Source organism: Petaurus breviceps, unplaced genomic scaffold (genome assembly GCF_028583685.1).
Source record: "Petaurus breviceps papuanus isolate PSGF00001 unplaced genomic scaffold, PetGlider_PUasm1.0 221, whole genome shotgun sequence".
Classification (NCBI taxonomy): Eukaryota; Metazoa; Chordata; class Mammalia; order Diprotodontia; family Petauridae; genus Petaurus; species Petaurus breviceps.
In genome coordinates this window covers 9912692-9933453 of record NW_027185877.1, presented here as the reverse complement: position 1 = coordinate 9933453, position 20762 = coordinate 9912692, and the positions used below count along the sequence as shown (strand labels likewise).

General features: G+C 38.5%; 1 protein-coding gene across 4 annotated transcripts in view; it reads left to right on the top strand.

Moving 5' to 3' along the window:
• FGD4 (FYVE, RhoGEF and PH domain containing 4) overlaps positions 1 to 20762 on the top strand; it is a 285423-nt gene that overhangs the window by 137256 nt on the left and 127405 nt on the right. For 2 of the 4 annotated variants that reach the window (XM_069094845.1, XM_069094844.1), the window contains exon 2: positions 14514 to 14675. In XM_069094845.1, coding sequence (XP_068950946.1) covers positions 14514 to 14675 — 162 coding nt within the window. The remainder of the gene's footprint in view (positions 1 to 14513; positions 14676 to 20762) is intronic. The other 2 variants (XM_069094847.1, XM_069094846.1) reach the window with 1 other exon arrangement.

Here is a 20762-nt window from a genome sequence, read left to right as displayed (position 1 = left end):
ACCAGGGGAGCTTTCGTCCCAAATGCTGGGGTTTTCTCAGCTGCTGGAGGTATTAGATAGGTGCCCTCTTTGAGGTCTCCACACACTCTGGCAAGCTGGACACACACCCCAGGACCTCTACCTTAGACTACAATCCAGATCCAAGAAGGTTAAAGAGCACTCAGACTGGTGCTTGGTCCCCCTACACTCTGCAGGGCAGGAGCTGAAGCTGCCATGTGGTGCTGGCTGGCTGTGACGGATCTCAGTGGCTTCTCGCCCTGGGGACAAAATCCATGCACTCCCACTTACTGGGTCCCAAAATCTAGACTGCTCTGCCCTCTCACTTTGTCCTTTGCATCTATGTGTTGATAAATCTGGAAACAGCCACAGCTGCTGCTGATCTGGAGTCCCTCTGGCTGGCTGTTGGTCAGGCCCACCCTGGGGCTAAAGCCTTGGCCGTGGGGCTTGGTTCACCTCCCAGAGCCCTGCTCTGACCGATTCCTGCAGGCCTGCTGGGCTGCCCTCAGCTGGAGGTTAGCTTCTCTGTGTCATTTTGTGGGTTCTGCAGCTCCAAAATTTGTTTGGAGTCTCCTTTTTACATGGATTGGGGAAGGTCGAAGCCGGAGCAGCGGGGAGGTCCTACTTCTATGGATAACTCTAAAGTCTAATGGAGTGTTACAAGGACCATGGCTCATTTCCACAGGGCAGGAGCCCAACTAGACTGAGTTGTTTACACTCTAAACAGAGGCTTGCTCTTGTGTGCATCCCAAAAACTGTGCAACACAAATCCTTACCCAAATAATACTCAGAGGTTTCTCAAGGTAGGAGGCAGAAAAGAATGGTTTATTATGATCTGGAGAAAGGGCCACCCTCCCGACAAATGGTCAGGGAAGAGAAGCAATTTACAAAAGGAAATGCAAAAGTTATAAAGCCCTAACTCAGAATTCTCCCCCATCCCGCTCCTGACCCTTTTTTTCCCTTGGCTGGAAGTTAGGTGTTCAATCTAAGTGGGGCAATCTACCTCAAGTACTGGAACAAGGAAACAGTAGACCACCCAATGTACATTTAAGAAAGCACTTCTGTCTTTATTTGGCATATTTTATGCTGAGGTGTCTGTGAGGAGAGTTTTGAGTCCTTGTAAATCATGTGATTTCCGGTGAAGGGGAACTTGGGCCTGTTTCCCATGAAAAGCCTTACTCAGTGTAGGGTATAGTCTGAGAAGTTTTCACTTCTCTCATTCACTCTCATAGTTGCTTGGAGTCCAGCCCAAGATAGAGGAGCATGTTAGGGTTAGGGACATCTCATCAGTCAGCCATATTCCTCAGAGAACGAGCTGACCTACAGATGCTATGGCTTAAATGAGTTAATAAAAAGTCTGTGTCTTATAATGGGTTATCAACATAATAGAAAATAATAATTTCTCTCAGCCAAGGAATCTTGCGGGAGAAATAGTAGAGGCCACTGAATCCCAGAATACATAGAAAGGAGTAAGATGTAAATACTTAGAAAAGAAGGAAGGCCACAGGTTTTGAAGAGAATTAAAAGCCAAATAGAGGTATTTTGTATTTGATTTTGGAGGCAATAGAGACCCACTATAATTTATTGAATGAGGGACGTGTGACATTTTAAGACAAAATCAGTCAAATTCATTACACTTTTATTAAATACCTCCTATGTGTTCATTGTGCTGGACACCAAGGAGAGATATAAGGTTGAGATAAAATGTGGTCCAGTTGTTAATGAGACCAACATCTAGCAGGCACATTTATTGCTGGCTGGGCAAGCACTGTTTAATTGTTTCACCTAATCAATAAGCATTTATTAAGTACCATATACTTGGTGTTGTGCTAAGTCTCCAGATACATAGAAGAACAAAAGCACAAAAATAATACTCTTCCTTGAGAAGATTATATTCTAACCAGGGAGAGTAGTTAACAACTAAGAAGTGATAGATAGTGATTATGTTGGGGGGGGGTGAAGACGGGATCCCGATAGGTTCAACAGGGCGTCTGGAAAGAATTCAGCTGAGCCTTGATTGGAGTTAGAGTTGAGAAAGTTTATTAATACGCCATTACAGCGGGCAAGAGTCCTTTAGGGGACCTGCGAGTGAGAGGGGCACATACTTTTACTTTTAAAGGGTAGGGCTGCCATTATCAGGGCTGAATGCATAGACTAAGGTCAGAGCTGACCAAGAGGAGCATGTGACTTGAGTGCCTAGATAGTTTAGATAAGATTTGGGCCAGGTCATTAAGGAGATAAACGGCAAGGAGAAATGAAGAGATTAAGTAAGAACCAAAGGGGTCGAAGGGTGTTGCCTAGATGGAATATGGGATAGGGGGAAGGGGCAGAACTCAAGGGCGGGAAAGGACAAATCACAACTTCACAGACTGGCTCCACAAGTTGGTCCGACCTAGACCCCAGGTACCCCATCAATTAAGCCTGTGATTTTGGTGATAAAGCAAACTCATTTGGTAACTCTCTCTACCAATGCAGTTCCTAGTTTTGCTTTTATTTAGTGGCAGGAATTTCTTTTTTTTTAATTAAATTTATTTATTTACTTATTTTTAGTTTTCAACATTCATTTCCACAAGATTTTGACTTACAGATTTTCTCCCCATCTCTCCCTTACCCTCCATCCCAAGATAGAGACCCTACTGAATACCCTTTCCCCCAATCTGTTCTCTCTTATAACCATCTCTATTCCCCCTCCCAAACTTTCTAGTAGGGCAAGATGTATTTCTATACCCCAGTACCTATATATTTTATTTCCCAGTTGCATGTAAACAGCAATTTTTTTAACATTTATTTTTAAAACTTTGATTTCCAGATTCTTTCCCTTCTTCCCTCCTCACCCACCCTTTACATTCTGGCATGAAATCTCCTTCAATGATAAGGAACAAGGAAATAGGGGATAGCCAATCCAAATGTACCTATCCTTATTTGGCAAATGCCGAAGTGTAGACAGGGGAAGGACTCTGAGATTCTTAAAATTCTTGAAGAGTTTAAAGCTGATTGACAGCCAGGGAAGGGGGGAAGAGTCCTAGGTTGTATAATTTCTTAGGAAACCCAGGACTCAGGTCTGTCCTGTCTTTACAAAAAATCTGTCTCTGGTTTTTGAGATAGACCCCCTCCCTTCTCACAGAGGGTGCAGAGAGAGACTGTACCCCACTCATAATGAACAAAGGTTTTCATAAGGAACACTTTCAGGAAAGAACTGAAGAAGCTTTTTGGAAACTCTCAAGGACAGCTTGAAGTTTTTATGTTTTTGAAAAACTAGCTACTGCTGGAGTAGAGTGAGTGGATGGGGAGAGGAGTATATATGATGAAGGAAGATTATATGCCTCAGGATGAGGTCATATTCACTAAGAATGAGGAACTCATCTCTGGTGCAGTTATTGTAAAGGGGACTTGGGAGAAGGATGGCTGTGTATTTCTACACAGTATTCTCAGGGCCCAGTGAATTTTGTGCTTTAGGATTTTCCCCTAGTTTTCCTGCACTAGTTGTGGTCCTGGGTTAGATTTTTTTGTAAGATAAATAAACATTTATTAAACATCTATTAAGTGCCAGGCATTCTACAAAGCATTGAATCTACAAAAATAGAAGTAAGACTGTATCCCAAAGGGCCTTCCATTCTACTGGGGACATTGTGAACATATGTAAGTAAATACAAGATTGATCAGTAATATAAAGTGGATACTAACAAGTTGGAGAGTTGGGAAAGGTCTTTTGAAGGTGATGGCACTTGAATGAGCTAGGGGACAAAATTCTAAACATGAAATACAAACAGTGAAAAGGCATGGTGACTTGAAATGGAATGTGCTCTGTGCCTGTGTGAGAGGCAGTCATGTATAAGCTTCTTGGAAAGACAGGCTTCAGTTGCCAAAGTGAGAAGCAGCAACAGTTAAGCAAGAGTCCCACAGAGTCCACAGTCTCTAGAAGAAAGAAAGAGTAGCTCTATTTACACAGCAGTACATGGCTAATTAGACTCTTAACCACATCAAGTGTCATCTTTCATTGAAGTATTTCAGAGTTGAGGGTTGGAAGGGAATGGGCTTCATTCCCTTTTATCCAAACTTTCATGATATCCATTAGGTTTTATGGGGTCAGCAGGCTTCTGAACTTCTAAGTCTATCACAGGAACTAGATAGTCTTAATATCGTCTAAATCAACTGACCACCCCTAAAGCTTGAGTTTCTCTGTAGTTGCATGAGTATTCTACTTGTGATGTAGAACTACAAAGGGATGCAATACAGTGGTCATACCTTCTGTGGAGGAGATAGGGAAATTTTGGTCCTTTGAATACATATCCTTTTTTGGCTCTTCAGTTTCCCAGGCTAATGGCATGTCAGGAGAGGGTGACTTGGGGCAGGCATCATCCAGATGTGATTTAGTGTGACTTAAAATATCAAAATATTGATCTTCTAGGATCTTATAGGTCTTCTAGAAGATCAGGTTGTGGGAGCCAAGATGGCAGCTTAGAAGCAGGAAAACTCCGTGTGCTCCCCCCATAACCACCTCAAATACCTATAAAAATAACTCTAAACAAACTTTAGAGCTCCAGAACTCACAAAGTGACAGAGAGAAACAAACCTTCTGCTGAAGGTAGCCCAGCAGGCTGACAGGAAGGGTTCATCACAGTGTGCTAGGAGAAGAGCCCAGCCCAGCAGTAGCCCGTGGTTTTAGCTTCAGGGCAGCCCTGAACAATGTGGCTAGAGGGACTTCGGGAGATTGGATCACCAGCAGCTGTGGTGGCGTCCAGGATAATCAACCCATAAATACCAAAGTCAAAGTGAGAGGTCAGTGTGGACTTTGGGAACAGGAGGTCCGGGAGGGCAATCTAGCCTCTGCCCTCCACAGGGAGAAGCGGCTTAAGTGTAGTGGCTGTGGCGTGGCTGCTTCAGAGCTCCTGGCCTGCAGATTGTGGGGGGACCAAGCAACCAAGCAAAGAGGGGTTATCACTCTGGCTTTAACCTGCTTGGATCTGGATTGCTATCTAGAATGGAGGTCCTGGGGTGTGTGACCAGGTGCCAGAGCCCATGGAAGCTTCAGAGAAGGCACCCAACTAATAGCTCCAGCAACTGCAAAAACCCCAGTGATTTGGGACAAAGCTCTCCTCTCTGGATGCAGAGTTCTACAGTGGCAAAAAGCTCAAAAGTCAAGTAATTGAGTGGCAACATGAGCAAGCAAAGGAAGCAAAGCAAGCACAGCAATCCAACTTTAGGTTCCTATTTTGGGGACAGAAAGGATTAAAGCATGGAACAGGAGGAAGACAACAAAGTCAGAACTCCTTCACCAAAAAGCTTCCAAGAAAAATATGAATTGCTTACACGCCATAGAAGAGCTTATTAAGAAGTATTTTGAAAACCAAAAAAGAGTAGAGGAAAAATTGGCAAGAGAAATGAGAATGATGCAAGAAAATCATGAAAAGAGAGTCAATAACCTAACTGAAGAAAATAACACCTTAAAAAAAATAGACTAACTCAAATGGCAAAAGAGGCTCAAAAAGGCAATGAGGAGAAGAATGCTTTAAAAAGTTGAATTTGCCAGATGGAAAAAGAATCTCAAAAGCTCACTGAAATCATTCCTTCAGAATTAGATTTGAGCAAGTAAAAGATAGTGGCTTTATGAGAAATCAAGATACTATTAAACAGATCCAAAAGAATGAAAAAATAGAAGGCAATGTGAAATATATCATTGGAAAAACCACTGACCTGGAAAATAGATCGGGGAGAGATAATTTAAAAATTATTGGACTGCCTGAAAGCCGTGATCAAAGAAAAAACCAAAAAGTCATCCTTCAAGAAATTCACAAGGAAAATTGGCCTGATGTTTTAGAACCAGAGTGAAAAATAGAGGTAGAAAGAATCTACCCATAACCTCTTGAAAAAGATCCCAAAAAGAAAACTCCTAGGAAGTTCTGGAGTTCCCAGATCAAGTAGAAAATATTACAAGTGGCCAAGAAGAAACAATTTGAATACTGTGGAAACATAATCAGGATAACATAGGATCTGGCAGTTTCTACATTGAGGGATTGGGGATATGATATTCTGGAGGTCAAAGGAGCTGGGATTAAAACCAAGAATCATGTACCCAGCAAAACTGAATATCATGTTTCAGGGGAAAATATGGTCATTCAGTGAAATAAAGGACTGTTTTTTCCCTCCCTTTTTGGAGGTCAGTTGGAGTTCAGTAACTTGCCCAAGGTCACATAGCTAGTTTTTCTGTTAAGTGTATGAGGTCAGATTTGAACTCAGGTCCTCCTGACTCTAGGACCAGTGCTCTAACTCACTGTGCCACCTAGATGCCCTCAGAATAGAGGACTTTAAAGCATTCTTGCTGAAAAAAACATAGTTGAATAGAAAATTTGACATTCAGATACAAGAAGCAAGAGAAGCCTGAGAAGGTAAAAAAGGAAAAGAAATCATAAGGAGCTTATCAAAGTTGAACTACTTACATTCCTACATGGAAAAATATTAATTGTAACTTATGAAACTTTTCTCAGTATGAAAATGGTTGAAGGGAATAGAAATATGTGTGTGTGTATATGTATATGTGTGTGTATGTGTGTATACATACATATTCACATCTATATAGGATGGTATATATGTGCGTATGAATACATATGTGAGTATGTACATGTGTGTACATATGTGTACAGGTAAACATAGAGAGCACAGGACCAGTTGAATAGGAACCGATGATACTTAAAAGATGAAATTGAGAGGTGAGAGAGGAATATAATGAGAGTAGATGGAGAGAGACAGAATGGGGTAAATTGTCCCATATAGAAGATGTAAGGGAAAACTGTTACAATGGAGAGGAAGAACAGAAAGGCAAAAGGGAATGGGTCAACCTTACTCTCATGGAATTTGGCTTAGGGAGGGAATGACACACATTAAATTGGATATCTCTCCCTACAACAGAGTAGGGGGTAAGGGGATGAGAGGGTAGATGATGGAGGGGAGGAAAGGCTGAGGGGGGGGAAGTTGGAAGCACCCACTTTTGAAAAGGGACAGGGTCAAAGTAGAGAATAGACCAAGTGGGGGGCGGGATAGGAGGGAGGGAAATATAGTCAGTCTTTCACAATATATCTACTATGGAAATGTTTTGCATAGCTACCCATGTACAACCTATATGGAATTGCTTATCTTCTCAGTAAGGATGGGTGATAAGGGAGGAAGGGGAAGAAACTTGAATTAAAAGTTTTGAAATCAAATGTTTAAAAATATATATATATATATTTAACATGCAACTGGGAAATAAGATATACAGGCACTGGGCTATAGAGATCCATTTGCTCTACTGGAAAGTCAGAGGGGGGATGGTGGAGGATATAGGAGAGAGCAAATTGGTGGAGGGGGTATATAGTGGGATCACTGTTTTGGGGTGGTGGGTAACAGAAAGACTAGGAGAAAATTTGTAACTCAAAATCTTGTGGAAATGAATGATGTAAACTAAAAGTAAACATAAAATTAAAAAAACAAAACAAAACGGAAATCATCTTGTGTTCAGGAAGCCCTGAGTGGCCAAGTTATGGGCAGTGTTGATTGATGTGGAACAAATCATTCTCTTTTGAAGAATTTTATATTTTTCCTTTTTCTTTGAGTGCATTGGTCTATTATTAGTCTTATACCTGGGTCAAAGGGTGTGCACAGTTTGATGAATTTCTAGTCATAATACCAAATTGCTTTTCAGAATAACTGGGTCAAGTCATAGCTCTACTTATCAGTACAGTAATGTGCCTGTTTTCCCACAGATTTGCCAGCATTATAATTTTCCTTTTTGGTCATCTCCTTCAATCTAATAGGTAAGAGGTTGAATTTCAAAGTTGCTTTAATTTGTATTTTTCTCATTATTTGTGTTTTAGAGCATTTCCATGTAATTGGTATCTTTGATTTCCTCCTTGGAAAAGTACTTAATCATATCCTTGACCATTTATCTAGTAGAGAATGACTCCTGTAATTTAAATCAATTCCATATGTATCTTGGAGTAAAGTGTAGGGAGAGTTGGTGCATGATTTTTTTCTTTGCAGAGGATTGTGCACTCAGTGCAGCCTGTGAAGCTGAGATGTAACAAAATAGCAAGCTTGTGCTAATTTTGGCCTGACAGTTAACACAAAAGAAAACAGAGATGCTCCACCAGTTAACACCACACTGTCCATACATAGATCCATCGGTTACAGCAAAAATGGAAAAGTTTTGAATACTTTGAATAAGTCACTTACCTTGGAAAGGTAAGTGAAAAGGATGCAGTATCCTTTCCAGGGATGTAAACATTGATAATGAGTGGAAAGCTAGCTAGAGCTTGCTCAGTGTTTGGGAGACTCCAAAGTAAGGTGTGGAAAAGAAGAGTAATGCCTGACTACCTTCCTGAGTGACTACCAGACTGACGTCCTAGATACTTGTTGTTCTGACTTATTGTTTTATGCCATGAAACCTGGACAACATAATTAGGGTCATGCCTGGAAACTGAATTGCTTCTATTTGAATTGTCTTTGGAAGATTCTGAAGATGACCTGACAGGATAAGGTATAGACATTGAGGTTCTTTCTCAACCTAAACTGCCAAACATTCAAGCTGTGCAGCAGAAAGTACAATTCTCATGCATTTGCCATGATGTTACAATGCCAAATGTACACTTGCCTAAAAGACTATTGTATGGAGAACTACGACAAGGCAAGTGCTCATGTGATCAGAAGAAGTGATACAAGGACACTCTCAAGGTCTCCCTGAAGAACTTTAGAATTGATTGCATGACATGGGAAACACTGGCAATGTGGACCACCCAGCAGGCATACCCATATCACAAAAAGTCTTGTGTTCCATGAGCAAAGCAGAATTGCAGTAGCTCAAAAGAAATGCAAGATGCTCAAATTTAGAGAATCTGCCTCAAATGAACATGAACTATTTGTGTCTGATCTGTGGTAGAGTCTTCCAGGTTTATGTGGTTAGCCACAGTTGGTCACACTGTAACTTGACATAGTGGTGTCGTTTTGTTCGTCTTTGATAACTAAGAATAGCACTCAACTATGTATCTTGCAAATTAGATTTTTATCAAAATAATGTTGTAGTAATGATTTTTCCCCCAGTTATTCATCCCTTCAGCCACTAAAGTGATTTTCCTAAATATTCAGATCTGATTATATCACTGTACTATTCAGTAAACACTGGTCTTTTCCTATAGTCATATATGCATTTTGACCTCATCTCAGTATTGCAAAATGTTAGTCTATTCCTAGTTTCTGCCATGTGACTTTCCAGTTTTCCCAGCAGTTTTTGTCAAAGAAGTTTTTGTCAAGAAGTTGAACTCTCAGGGTGGGTAGGTGGTGCAGTGGCCCAGGAGTCAGGAGCACCTGACTGAGTTCAAATCTGGCCTCAGACACTTAACACAAAAACTAGCCGTGTGACCTTGGGCAAGTCACTTAACCCCAATTGCCCTCCAAAAAAGGAAAAAAAAAAACAACCAAAAAAAAAGAAGTTGAACTCTCTTGAATTTGTCAGACAATAGATTACCATGGTCATTTACTGGTGTGCATTGTGTACTTACTCTGTTCTACTGATCCACATCTCTGTTTCTTACCCAATACCAGATTGTTTTGATGACTAATGCTTTATAATACAGTATAATATGGTTTTTTGAGCTATAGTATTGCTAGGCCATTTTCCTTCACATTTGTTTCATTAATTCCCTTGATAGTCCTGACCTTTTTACTTCTAGATGAATTTTATTATTTTTTGTAGCTCTGAGAAATACATTTTTAGTAGTTTAGTTGGCATGGTGCTGAATAAATAAATTAATTTAGGTTGAATTGTCATTTTTATTATATTTACTTGCCTCTCCACAAGCAAATAATATTTTTTCCAATTGTTTAATCCAGACTTTATTTGTGTGAAATGTGTTTTGTAATTATGTTTGTATAGTTCCTGGGTTTGTGATGGCAGGTAGACTTCTAAGTATTTTATATTATATACAGTTATTTTAAATAGAATCTCTTTGTATCTCTTGCTGGTGGACTATGTTAGTAATATGTAGAAATGCTGATGATTTATGTGGTTTTATTTTAGATCTTGTAATTTTCCTATAGTTAATTATTTCAACTAGTTTTTTAGTTGATTCTTTAGAATTCTCTAATTCTCTGCTTCAAGTTATCCTCCTCCTCGCATTTTGTATTCCAGTCAGGTCTTCCTGACTTAAGTCCAGAGATCAATCCACTGTACCACCTAGCTATCATTTATAAGCATATATTTGTGTATATACACACATGTGTAAACATATACAGACACACACAATATTCGTGTGTGTGTGTGTGTGTGTGTGTTTAGAGATATGGGCTAAATCTGTGATTTCATTGGTATTCTGAGTATACCAGATGAGAATGAGGAAACTTCTACCATAGTATATTGACTTTTTCTTTACAACTTCAGGGTCTGGGAGTTTCCTCGGGACCCTAAGTGGCTAACGTACTTGCCCAGTGTCACATAGCCAGTATATATCATATGGGAAGAATTGAACAAAGGTCTTCCTGTCTCTCAGGCCAAGATTATGCCACATTGCCTCTTTCTCTCTCTGTTTGCATAGGCATACCCTGTACAACCTACACTTACACCCACATGCATTCATATATATACACATACATTTGGGCCACTAGGTGGCACAGTGGATAGAGTGCTAGACCTGGAGTCAGGAAGACCAGCTTGGTAAGTTGTGTTCTAGAATATATTAGTAGGATCCTAGCTTTCTTAGACTCATAATAGTAGAATTAAATAGAGAATTCTGTTATCCTTCTTTTTGCCATTAGGAGATATCAAGTAAAGAATTACTGAGTAAGTTATATGAGAGAAGAAGAAAAAACATTTCCTGCCTTGAAATGTAACCATTGCTATATTTCTACAGGGAAAAAATATTAAAACTACACAAATTCTAATCTTTAGGGTTTTGAAAATGGCATATTTTCCTATCTTATGAATGTTGAATATTTTCATCAGTCTACAACATTTACTGTCTGCTTGACCCTTACAATTTCTAGGCCTTTCAATTATACCCTTTGGGGAACTTCATGTGGAAGAAATTGTATACAGGGACTAATTTTTTCCATTTGAATCCCCATTGCTTAGCAAGTACTTGGGACATAGTAAACACTTAACCAATGCTTTTTTTCCATTCTTTCATATGGAACAAATAGTATTTGAAAGGGAACAATTAAGAATGTTTTTTAAATTACAAACTTAGATAATTGGGAGTAAGGTAGTGCCTTTCTCTGGTATTGCTGCTAGGGCGTGACCCTGAATTTCTCCTCATCCCAACTTGCAGATCTAGAGCTCCCAGAGATGGACTGGTGTCATGCCATTTATGATTCAAACTGTCTGGGTCCTGTATGAATAACTCTGTAGAGGTTAGGTGAAGAATACACTATTTGCAACTATAATTCCTGAGTCTTCACCAGTGATTTTCTAATTTATACAAAATCTGTCACATGATACCATTAATTCTGAAACAAGCAATATTTACTAAATGATAAGACAATAGCAGATATTATTATAACTTCATAGTTATTCAACCTAATGTAAATTCAGTAATGATAAAAAAAAATTATAGTCCACACATATACTTGGGTCATATTCTTTCTCCTGTGAAGATAATGGGAGCACGTTTATAGAAACTTAGCTGGGAAGTACAGAAATGAGAATATGTGCTTGGAACAACTGTGGATTGCAGATCTTGATTTCTCTGGTCTATTCAGGTATAATCTGTTGCATCTGAAGTCTCTACTCCACTATCTTCCCTTCTAGTCCTCACTACTATCCTGTTGCCCTTTAATTCTCTTTTAATGTGATGTAGTGATAAGTTCTTTTAACTGATAATCATTTTTCAAAGACCCTTTTGAAAAGTATCATACTGTCATAGTTACAAACAGTTACTTTAAGAAAATTGTAGGGGCAGATAGGTAGTGTAGTGAATAGAGCACAAGCCCTGGAGTCAGGAGGACCTGAGTTCAAATGCAGCCTCAGACACTTGACATACTTACTAGCTGTGTAACCCTGGGCAAGTCACTTAACCCCAATTGCCCTGCCTTCGGCCCTCCAAAAAATAAATAAATAAATTGAAGAATTTCTCAGGTTGGTCCTCTGGACAATGCAGACAAGTTTAGCCAACTCTTCATTTCACAGGATTCTATATCATTCAATCATCTATCAGTATCTTAACAGTTTAGAGCACACAGCAAAGCACCTCCGGTAGACTCTCTAATGCAAACAAGCCTAGCCAGCTCTTTATTCAACAGGCTACTTTATTGTTCAATCAGCCTACTATAAAGCTATAAAGCAAAGAATCCCATCTTTCCACTTGTGCTTTTCCTTTCCAAAGCAGAGTTGATGAGAAAAGAATAATCAGATATATCTCTAAGAGTCTTCACCTTTCTCAAACTCTAGATGGTCCTAAAGAAAAGTAGCTTTAAGTATGAATACAGCTCTTGTTCAGTAAATAACCAATCCCAAAGTGATGATTCTTCTGTAATAAGACTTCCCAGTACAACAGCTAACTGCTTCTGCTAGTGTCCTTTCACACAGCTCCCAACTGCTTTGTTTCCTAGTCTGGTTGCCTTCTTTCTCCTTCTTATGTCACTGTCTCTGATGGCGTCATCAGATCGTCCTTGTAATAAGTGACTCTTCTTTCTCTAATCAGGCAAAACTTATTAAATCCTACTGTCAGTTATAAAATCAACAACCCCTAATCTTCCTACGGTTGCACATGTTTATTTGGTTGTCTGATTTACAAATTTTAATTTCCCTAAAAACAGTTGCCTATAGTCTGTTATCTCAGTCATTTTTCTACCTTAACAGTTCTTCTCATTTCTATCTGGTCCTCGTATCATCTGGTACCACTCACATTTGGTTCTATTTTTAATTTTTAAATGTTTTTTAACCAATATCTTTTGGTTTTACTTTACCTAAAATTCCTTTCCCCTTCTCTCTCAGAGAACCATCCTTCATCATGGTGAATGCCTTTCTTATTTTAATGGGAAAACTTTCTGAAGAGTTGTATTTTAAAATAAGTGGATTTTTGTTTGCACGTAGGTATTTTTCTGTTCCACTCAATAAACTGTGTTCATCTTCTAAAGGAGGCAGTACATTACATCTTTTGCAAGTTGATTTAATCATTTTTCTTTACCCAATTCATTTTCTGCCCTCAATATTTTCCCCTCCTTACAAGAATCAAACTGTTTATGAACCAAAAGACTGGTAACTTGCATACAGAAACATAATTTGGGTGGAAGTGATAAGTTTGGGGAATAGAGAAGATGTATATAAACCAAGCAGTTTGCTAATATTAGCCTTTAGATGCGAGATTTGAGTTGTATGTACTTATTTATAAATCATTTGTATAGAGATAGTAATTGAACACTTGGAGATATATGAAGTCTCAAAGAGAAGGGAACTAAGGAACAGAGTACTTATTTCTCACCTTCTTTCTCAAACTTGCTATTCAGAACATTTAGGTATTACCATTTAAAATAATTTCTGCACTTCATATCATATGGGCAATCTTTACCTTTTCTTGAATAGTATGTGAAACTAGTGGAAGTTTTGTGGAAGAGAATAATATATGGGAGTAGTTTTCAGAAATTAAATAATTATTCAGGAATTGCCCTATTTTAGTATATTTCTGTTTGTTTGTTTTTTCATTTGAGTTCTGAATATATAGTAATTATAACTGACTATATAGGCTGGCTGGTTATTTTGAAGGCTGTTGGAAAGCTAAGAAAGGAAATTAGTGTCTTAGAGGCTGCCATCCCATCCAATCTTCTGTTGTCTTGACACATTTTATATCAGCTGCACGGTGTCCTTTAGTGTTAAATCTTTTTTTTACATTGTTCCATAAACATAATATTCTTCATTTAGAATTGGCTATTAGGATATGATTTTTTTTGGTCTTCAGATCATTAATATGGGATGGAATCTTTATGAAGAAACTTTGTTATAAAAGGTAGTATATATGAAATGTTTCTTTTAAGTTTTAGTAACTTTTATATCCTAATAGCTTAATATCAAATTCTTGTGTCTCTCTTCTGTCAGCTTGACTGAGAATCTCTTGGCCAGGGGAGCCTGGAGCCAATCAGAGTAGAAAAGAAAAAACTATCCAGAGACTTGGACAGAAGTTTATTTTCTTTAGTGAAAGAAAGGACTTGTGAGCAAGGAGTGGAACTAGAGACATTTGCCAGGGCCCTGGCAGTAGTAGGTGTTTGTTTGAGCTCAAAGAACACCTAGTACTGGTCAAAGCAGTACTAGGGTTTTTGCTCTGACTGAGATCATCCAGAGTATGAGTGCAAAGGATTGTTGCTATGCCAAGGTCATGGCCCACTTTGCTGGCTTGCTAGACCTTAACTCTGGAAAAACAGTGTCTCCTAGTTATATTTTGACATTACCATGACTCCATGATTATTTCTGTTTTGGTTAGAACAGAAGAAAAGTTCTATAAGAATGTGGTATGTTGCTGAAATGATTTTCAACCCATTTTTTTTCTATAATTCCTTAGGCAGCAGTTCCTGTCCAAAGATCATTGTAGTTTCATCTCCTTGCTCATCAAGCAAGACTGACACACCAGTTAATCAGAATGTATGTGATGAGGCTCAGGGAATAAATGGAAAAGCACCGATTAAAGTATCCCCACATTCAGCTGCAATTCCAAAGCCACAAGGTAAGTCCACATATGAGTTGCAGTTTGGTTAGGTAAGTTTGTTTTGGGCTCCGAACCTATTACTTCATTAATATGGGTAACTCCCAGTGATGAAACTCCCTCTACTGATATAAACTGGAAACTTATCTACAACTTATAGCCTTTTTTTTTGTAGATTATATTTTATTTTTTCCCAGTTACATGTAAAGAGAAGTTTTAACATTCACTTTGTATATAAAATTGAATTACAAATTTTCTTCCTCCTTCCTAAGACTGTAAACAATTTGATATAGTTATTTTACATACATAAATATATATATATATATATATGCAGTCATGTTAAACATATATCCCTATTAGTCATATTGTAAAAGAAGAAAAAGAATTTTAAAAAATCATTTTAAAAAAGTGAAAATAGTAAACTTCAATCTATATTCAAACTCCATTAGTTCTTTCTCTGGATGTGGATAAATGCACAGTTTGATTTCTCTTTCAGTATAATTCCAAATTGCTCTCCAGAAAGGTTGGAGCAGTTCACAATTCCACCAAAAATGTATTAGTGTCCCAATTTTCCAATATGTTCCACAAGATTTGTCATTTGCCTTTTCTGTCATATTACCCAGTCTGATAGGTGTGAGGTGGTATCTCTGAGTTGTTTTCATTAGCATTTCTCAGTGATTTACAGCATTTTTTTTCATATGACTATAGATAGTTTTGATTATTTTAGCTGAAAACTGGCTGTTCATATCTTTTGGCCATTTATCTGTTGGAAAATGACTAGTATTCTTATAAATTTCACCCAGATATCTATATATTTGAGAAATGAGACCTTGATCAGAAACACTTGCTGTAAAAATTGTTTCCCAGCTTTCTACTTTCCTTCTATTGTGGTCGCATTGGGGGTTTTTTAATACAAAATCTTTTTTAATTTAATATAATCCATTTTATGTTTCTAAAGCCAAGCATGAGCAGCTTTCCAGAGGACTGTTGGTGTGAGCAGCTTCAGGCTCTAATTATGTGGTATAGTGAACTCTCTATTTATTCAGCAGTAAATTAGAGCAAAACACTCACAGAAATCAAAATACAGCATTTACAATGTTATTACTTAACAAGTTATCACTAAAGTGGCCTCATCATTTTCAGCAAAGTGGTCACATAGTTTTAAGCAAAAGATAACATTAATTTAGTAATTCAATTGTTTAGTAAGTCCTTAATTCAATCATCCTTAAGGAGGCAAGCCTTCTTAATGGACACAAAGTACAAAGGTCGAGGTTCTCCACCCTTTGGTCACATTGTCTTAAACTCTCAATCAAAAAGTCTTCTTTCTTAATTGGAAATTAGGTTTCAATCATCCTGAAAAGGTACAGGATACAGAGTACAAAGTCCTCCACCCCTAGTCCACAGTAAATCATGATCTTCTCAGTTTGCATTAAATACCCAAGGAGAGGTCTTTTCATGTTGACTTGAGGCAGGCTCTCAGCTTCCATGGTTCCTCTTCCATGGGTCCAGCTCCTGTTTGAATACACCCAACTGTCACCTGGGTTCAAAGGCAGGCATCTTCCCACCAAGGAAGGTGGACTAGCTATACCAGATTTTAAGCTGTATTATAAAGCAGCAGTCCTCAAAACTACTTGCTACTGAGGAATAGAGTAGTGGATCAATGGAATAGATTGGGCACTTGAGACTCAGCAGTCAATGACTATAGTAATCTATTGTTTGATAAACCCAAAGACCCCAGTTTTTGGGATAAGAACTCACTATTTGACAAAAACTGCTGGGAAAACTGGAATATAGTATGGCAGAAACTGGGCATAGACATTATCTAACACCGTATACCAAAATTTAGTCTAAATGGGTGCATGATCTAGATATAAAGGCTGATACTGTAAGCAATCTGGGAGAGCAAGGAGTAGTTTACTTGTCAGATTTGTGGAGAGGGAAAGACTTTATGACCATACAAGAATTAGAGAGCATTATAAAATGCAAAATGGATAATTTTGATTACATTAAATTGAAAAGCTTCTGTACAAACAATGTCAATGTAACCAAGATTAAGAGGGAAGTGGGAAATTGGGAAAGAATTTTTACAACCTATGTCTGATAAAGGACTCATTTCTAAAATATACAGAGAATTGAGACAAGATAGATTTCTATACCACATTGTCTGTATATCTTATTTTCCAAGTACATATAAAAACACATTTTTTTTGAGGGGGGAAGGCTGGGCAATTGGGATTAAGTGACTTGCTCGAGGCAGGATTTGAACTTGGCTTCTCCTGACTAGGGCTGGTGCTCTATTCGCTATGCCACCTAGCTGCCCATAAAAACAATTTTTAATGTTTGTTTTTAAAATTTTGAGTGCCAAATTCTCTCCCTTCTTCCTTCTTCACTCACCTTCATTGAAAAGGCTAGCAATTCAATATAAGCTATATGTGTGTACTTATACAAATCACTTCCCTAATGGTTATATTGTAATAGGCTAACTATTTTCCTCCATCCTATCCTGCCTCCTAGTTATTCTGCTTATTCCTTTGACCCTGTCCCTTTTCAAAACTGCTTCTGACTGATGATCCCTCAGTCTTTTGAACCTTCTGTCATCATCTACAATCCCCCCTTATCTCCTTTCCCCTTAATTATAGGGTAAGATACCTAATTGAGTGTGTAATGTTATTCCCTCCTGAAGTCAAATCCAATGAGAATAAGGTTAATTTATTCCCTCTCACCTCTCCCCTCTTTTCCTCCATCGTGAAACCTTTTTCTTGCCTCTTTTTTGTGAGATAATTTTGCCCATTCTCTTTCTTCCTTTCTCCTCCCAATATATTCCTTTCTCACTCCTTAATTTTATTTTTTAGATATCCCTTCATATTCAACTCACCCTGTGTTATCTATTTATCTACCTAATGTAATGTAATGTCAAGGAAAGGCAACTTCCCAAGGTTCAAAATACCAGCATAGGTGCTCTCCATTTTATTCAGTGACAAATTAAGAACAGAGAAGGTCAATATATGACATCATTCAAAATACAGCATTTACTAAGTGTGATTAAATAATCTCCAAGTATTACCCCACCCCAGGACCTTCCATTCATTCAATCAATTACAAAGTCCCTGTTCTAAATACTACTCCAGCCCTAGGCTGTGCCTTCATTTGGTCCATCACAAAGCCCCTCTTCTCAAATGGAGATTAGTTTCCAATCTAAGTAAAGTACATTCATTTGTTCAACCATAGAACACAAAAAGGTCAAAAGTTCCCCACCCCTGGATCACAATTGAATCTACCCCAGAGTTACAACAAGTTTAAGCATAGCACTTAATACCCAAATGGAGGTCTTTTATTCATCTTGACTGAGGCAAGTTCTCAGCAATCTTAGTTCCTGGGGAGACAAGGCTTAGCAAGGCCACAAGATACATTGCCAGTCTCTTCATTAATTCATCCTCTCTCTGCAGAACAGTCCTAGAACCCCTGAAAACATTAGCAAAGCCCTCTCCCAGGATTTCTGTAAACATACAACAAGAAAATCCTTCTTCAGGGCTTCTGAACCAACAGAAAGGTTCCCAGACCCCTGCAACAACAGCACTGTCCTTCACCAGTGGACAGTATTCACTCTCTGTCTGCAGGACAGTCTCAGGAGCTCTTAGCCAACAGCCAGGTTCCAGGACTTCTTCAACAACAGGACTGTCTCTCAGCAGTGGACAAATGTGGCAAAACAACATCAAAACAGACAAAGTACCAGCAAAACAGCCATGTCTCCTCAGTCCTTGGCAGCTCCGGGGGCAGGTCTCAAAAGTCCAGGGCAATTCAAAGTGGCCCTCAGCAATCCTCTCAGTTTCTGTCTGACTCCACAAGGGTGCTGCTTCCAAAAAAAAGTTCTTCTGCCTCTCTCTCATGTCTCTCCAAATCTACATCACCAGCTCCTCCCAGTTCAGGACTTTCTTTTCACATCAACAAGTCCATCCCACAGGTGGGATTAACAAGTTCTGGGTTTTAACACAATCAGTTTGAAAACCAAGCCAATACAGGGGGATCTTTATATTCCATTACTATCACACCTATCTATCTATTTCCTCCAATTACCCTAATACTGAAAAAGGTCTCATAATTTATAAGTATCATCTTTCCATGTAGGAATGTAAACAGTTCACCTTTAATAAGTCCCTTATGATTTCTCTTTCCTGTATACCTATTCTTGCTTCTTGTATTGAAAGTCAAATTTTCTGTTCAACTCTGGTCTTTTCATCAAATGCTTGAAAGTCCTCTATTTCATTGAATGTCCATTTTTTCCCCTGAAGTTTTGCTGGGTAGGTGATTGTTGGTTTTAATCCTCATTTTTGTCATGAAAATCAGATTCTATAGTCTGACTGTTTATTCATCTTCCCTGCCAAATAATTGATTTTCTAACTCCCTGTCAAGGCAGGACTCTGCTTCCAGTGGGGGTGGGGATGGGTATAATGTCCTAGGTTTCTATGGTTTTGTGTCAACCACTGGATCTCCCACAATCTGTAGGCCTATAGCTCTAGAAGCAGCTGCTGCTACCACCAACACCATCATCTGTCACATCCGGCCTGGTGCCAGATCATGCAATTCTCTTTCATCCAGGTCCCACAGAGTTCACCAACTGACTTTCCATGCTGTTCATGGTGTTTGTGGGTTGAGAAGTGTGGAAATTGCTATAACTGCCAGTGTTTCGGTCCCCTGATATCTGCTCTGCACCCTGCGCTGCCCACATAAAACTGTTCTCCTCTGCCTGCCTGGTGGGATATACCCTTCCTGTCAGCCTTCCAGGCTGTCGGGCTGGAAATGTGTTTCATTCTCTTATTTGTCGGTTCTGGAGCTCTAGAATTTGTTTAGAATAATTTTTTACAGGTATTTGGAGGGTTTTGTGGGCGAGATCAAGAAAGTCCCTGCTTTTAACTCTACCAACTTGGCTCTACCCCCTCTTGTTTATTTTTATTGTTGTTTTCTCCCAGGGTCCCTACTTTATCTTGTTTGTGGGTGAAACTTGGAGAGCTTGAAATTTTATGACATACTCTGCCACCTTCCCAGAATTCTCACTCTTTTTTTTTAGGGGGGAAGGCAGGGTAATTGGGGTTAAATGACTTGCCCAAGGTCACACAGCTAGTAAGTGTTAAGTTTCCAAGGCCATATTTGAAGTCAGGTCCTCCTGACTCCCGGGCTGGTGCTCGATTCACTGTGCCACCTAGCTGCCCCATGAATTCTCACTCTTAATCACATTTTTATTTATAATTAAAATAGGAAAGTTTTAGATTGGAAATTATAGTGAACTTACATATAGATTTGAATCTAACCTTTAACTCTGAAACAGTTTTTGTTCATTACTAATAATTACTGCTCTAGTTTCAAAAAGAGCTCAAAGTTTTTAGAAAATAATGGTTCATTTCATGGCAATCTTACCAGTCAATTCAAAAAAATAAATTGCCTCATAAAAGCTTGTATCTTGCTTAGAATTTCTTTTAATATTCTTACTGAATTATTGTATTAGACAAATAATTGCTTAACCTATTAAAAGTGCTGAATTATTCTTTTCTTTTTTAGGCTTTGATATGAAAGACCTAACATTCCATAGTTATGTTCTATTTCACGTACTATGATTTGTCAAAACTTTCTCCATCATTAAGGAATTGAGTTGAACAATATATTTATAACATATGTGTCTGTGTGTATGTATCTTATGCCAAATATAAAATGAATGGTATTCTTAAAGGAACCAGAAATGGACAATATGTAGATTTATTACGTAAGATCAGAATAAATAAGATGTTTCTAGAAAAACACTTCATACGGATAATATCTGGAGGTTTTAAGTATATTGAAAGCTCAACACTGAGATAAAAGCATGTCTTTATGGTGACCAAAAAGTAAGGTAATACAAGCAGGTGTTTTGTTTGTTCAGTCACTCAGTTATGACCAACTCTTCATGACTCCGGTATACCATATTGACCATGGAATTTTCTTGGCAAAGATATTACAGTGGTCGGTGTAATGGTAATGGAATTTAAAGATTTCCCTTGTATTAGCTTGGTTTTTGGGTTAAGTGTTAAAACCCAGAGCTTGTGAATCCCACTTGTGGGATGGACTTGTTGATGTGAA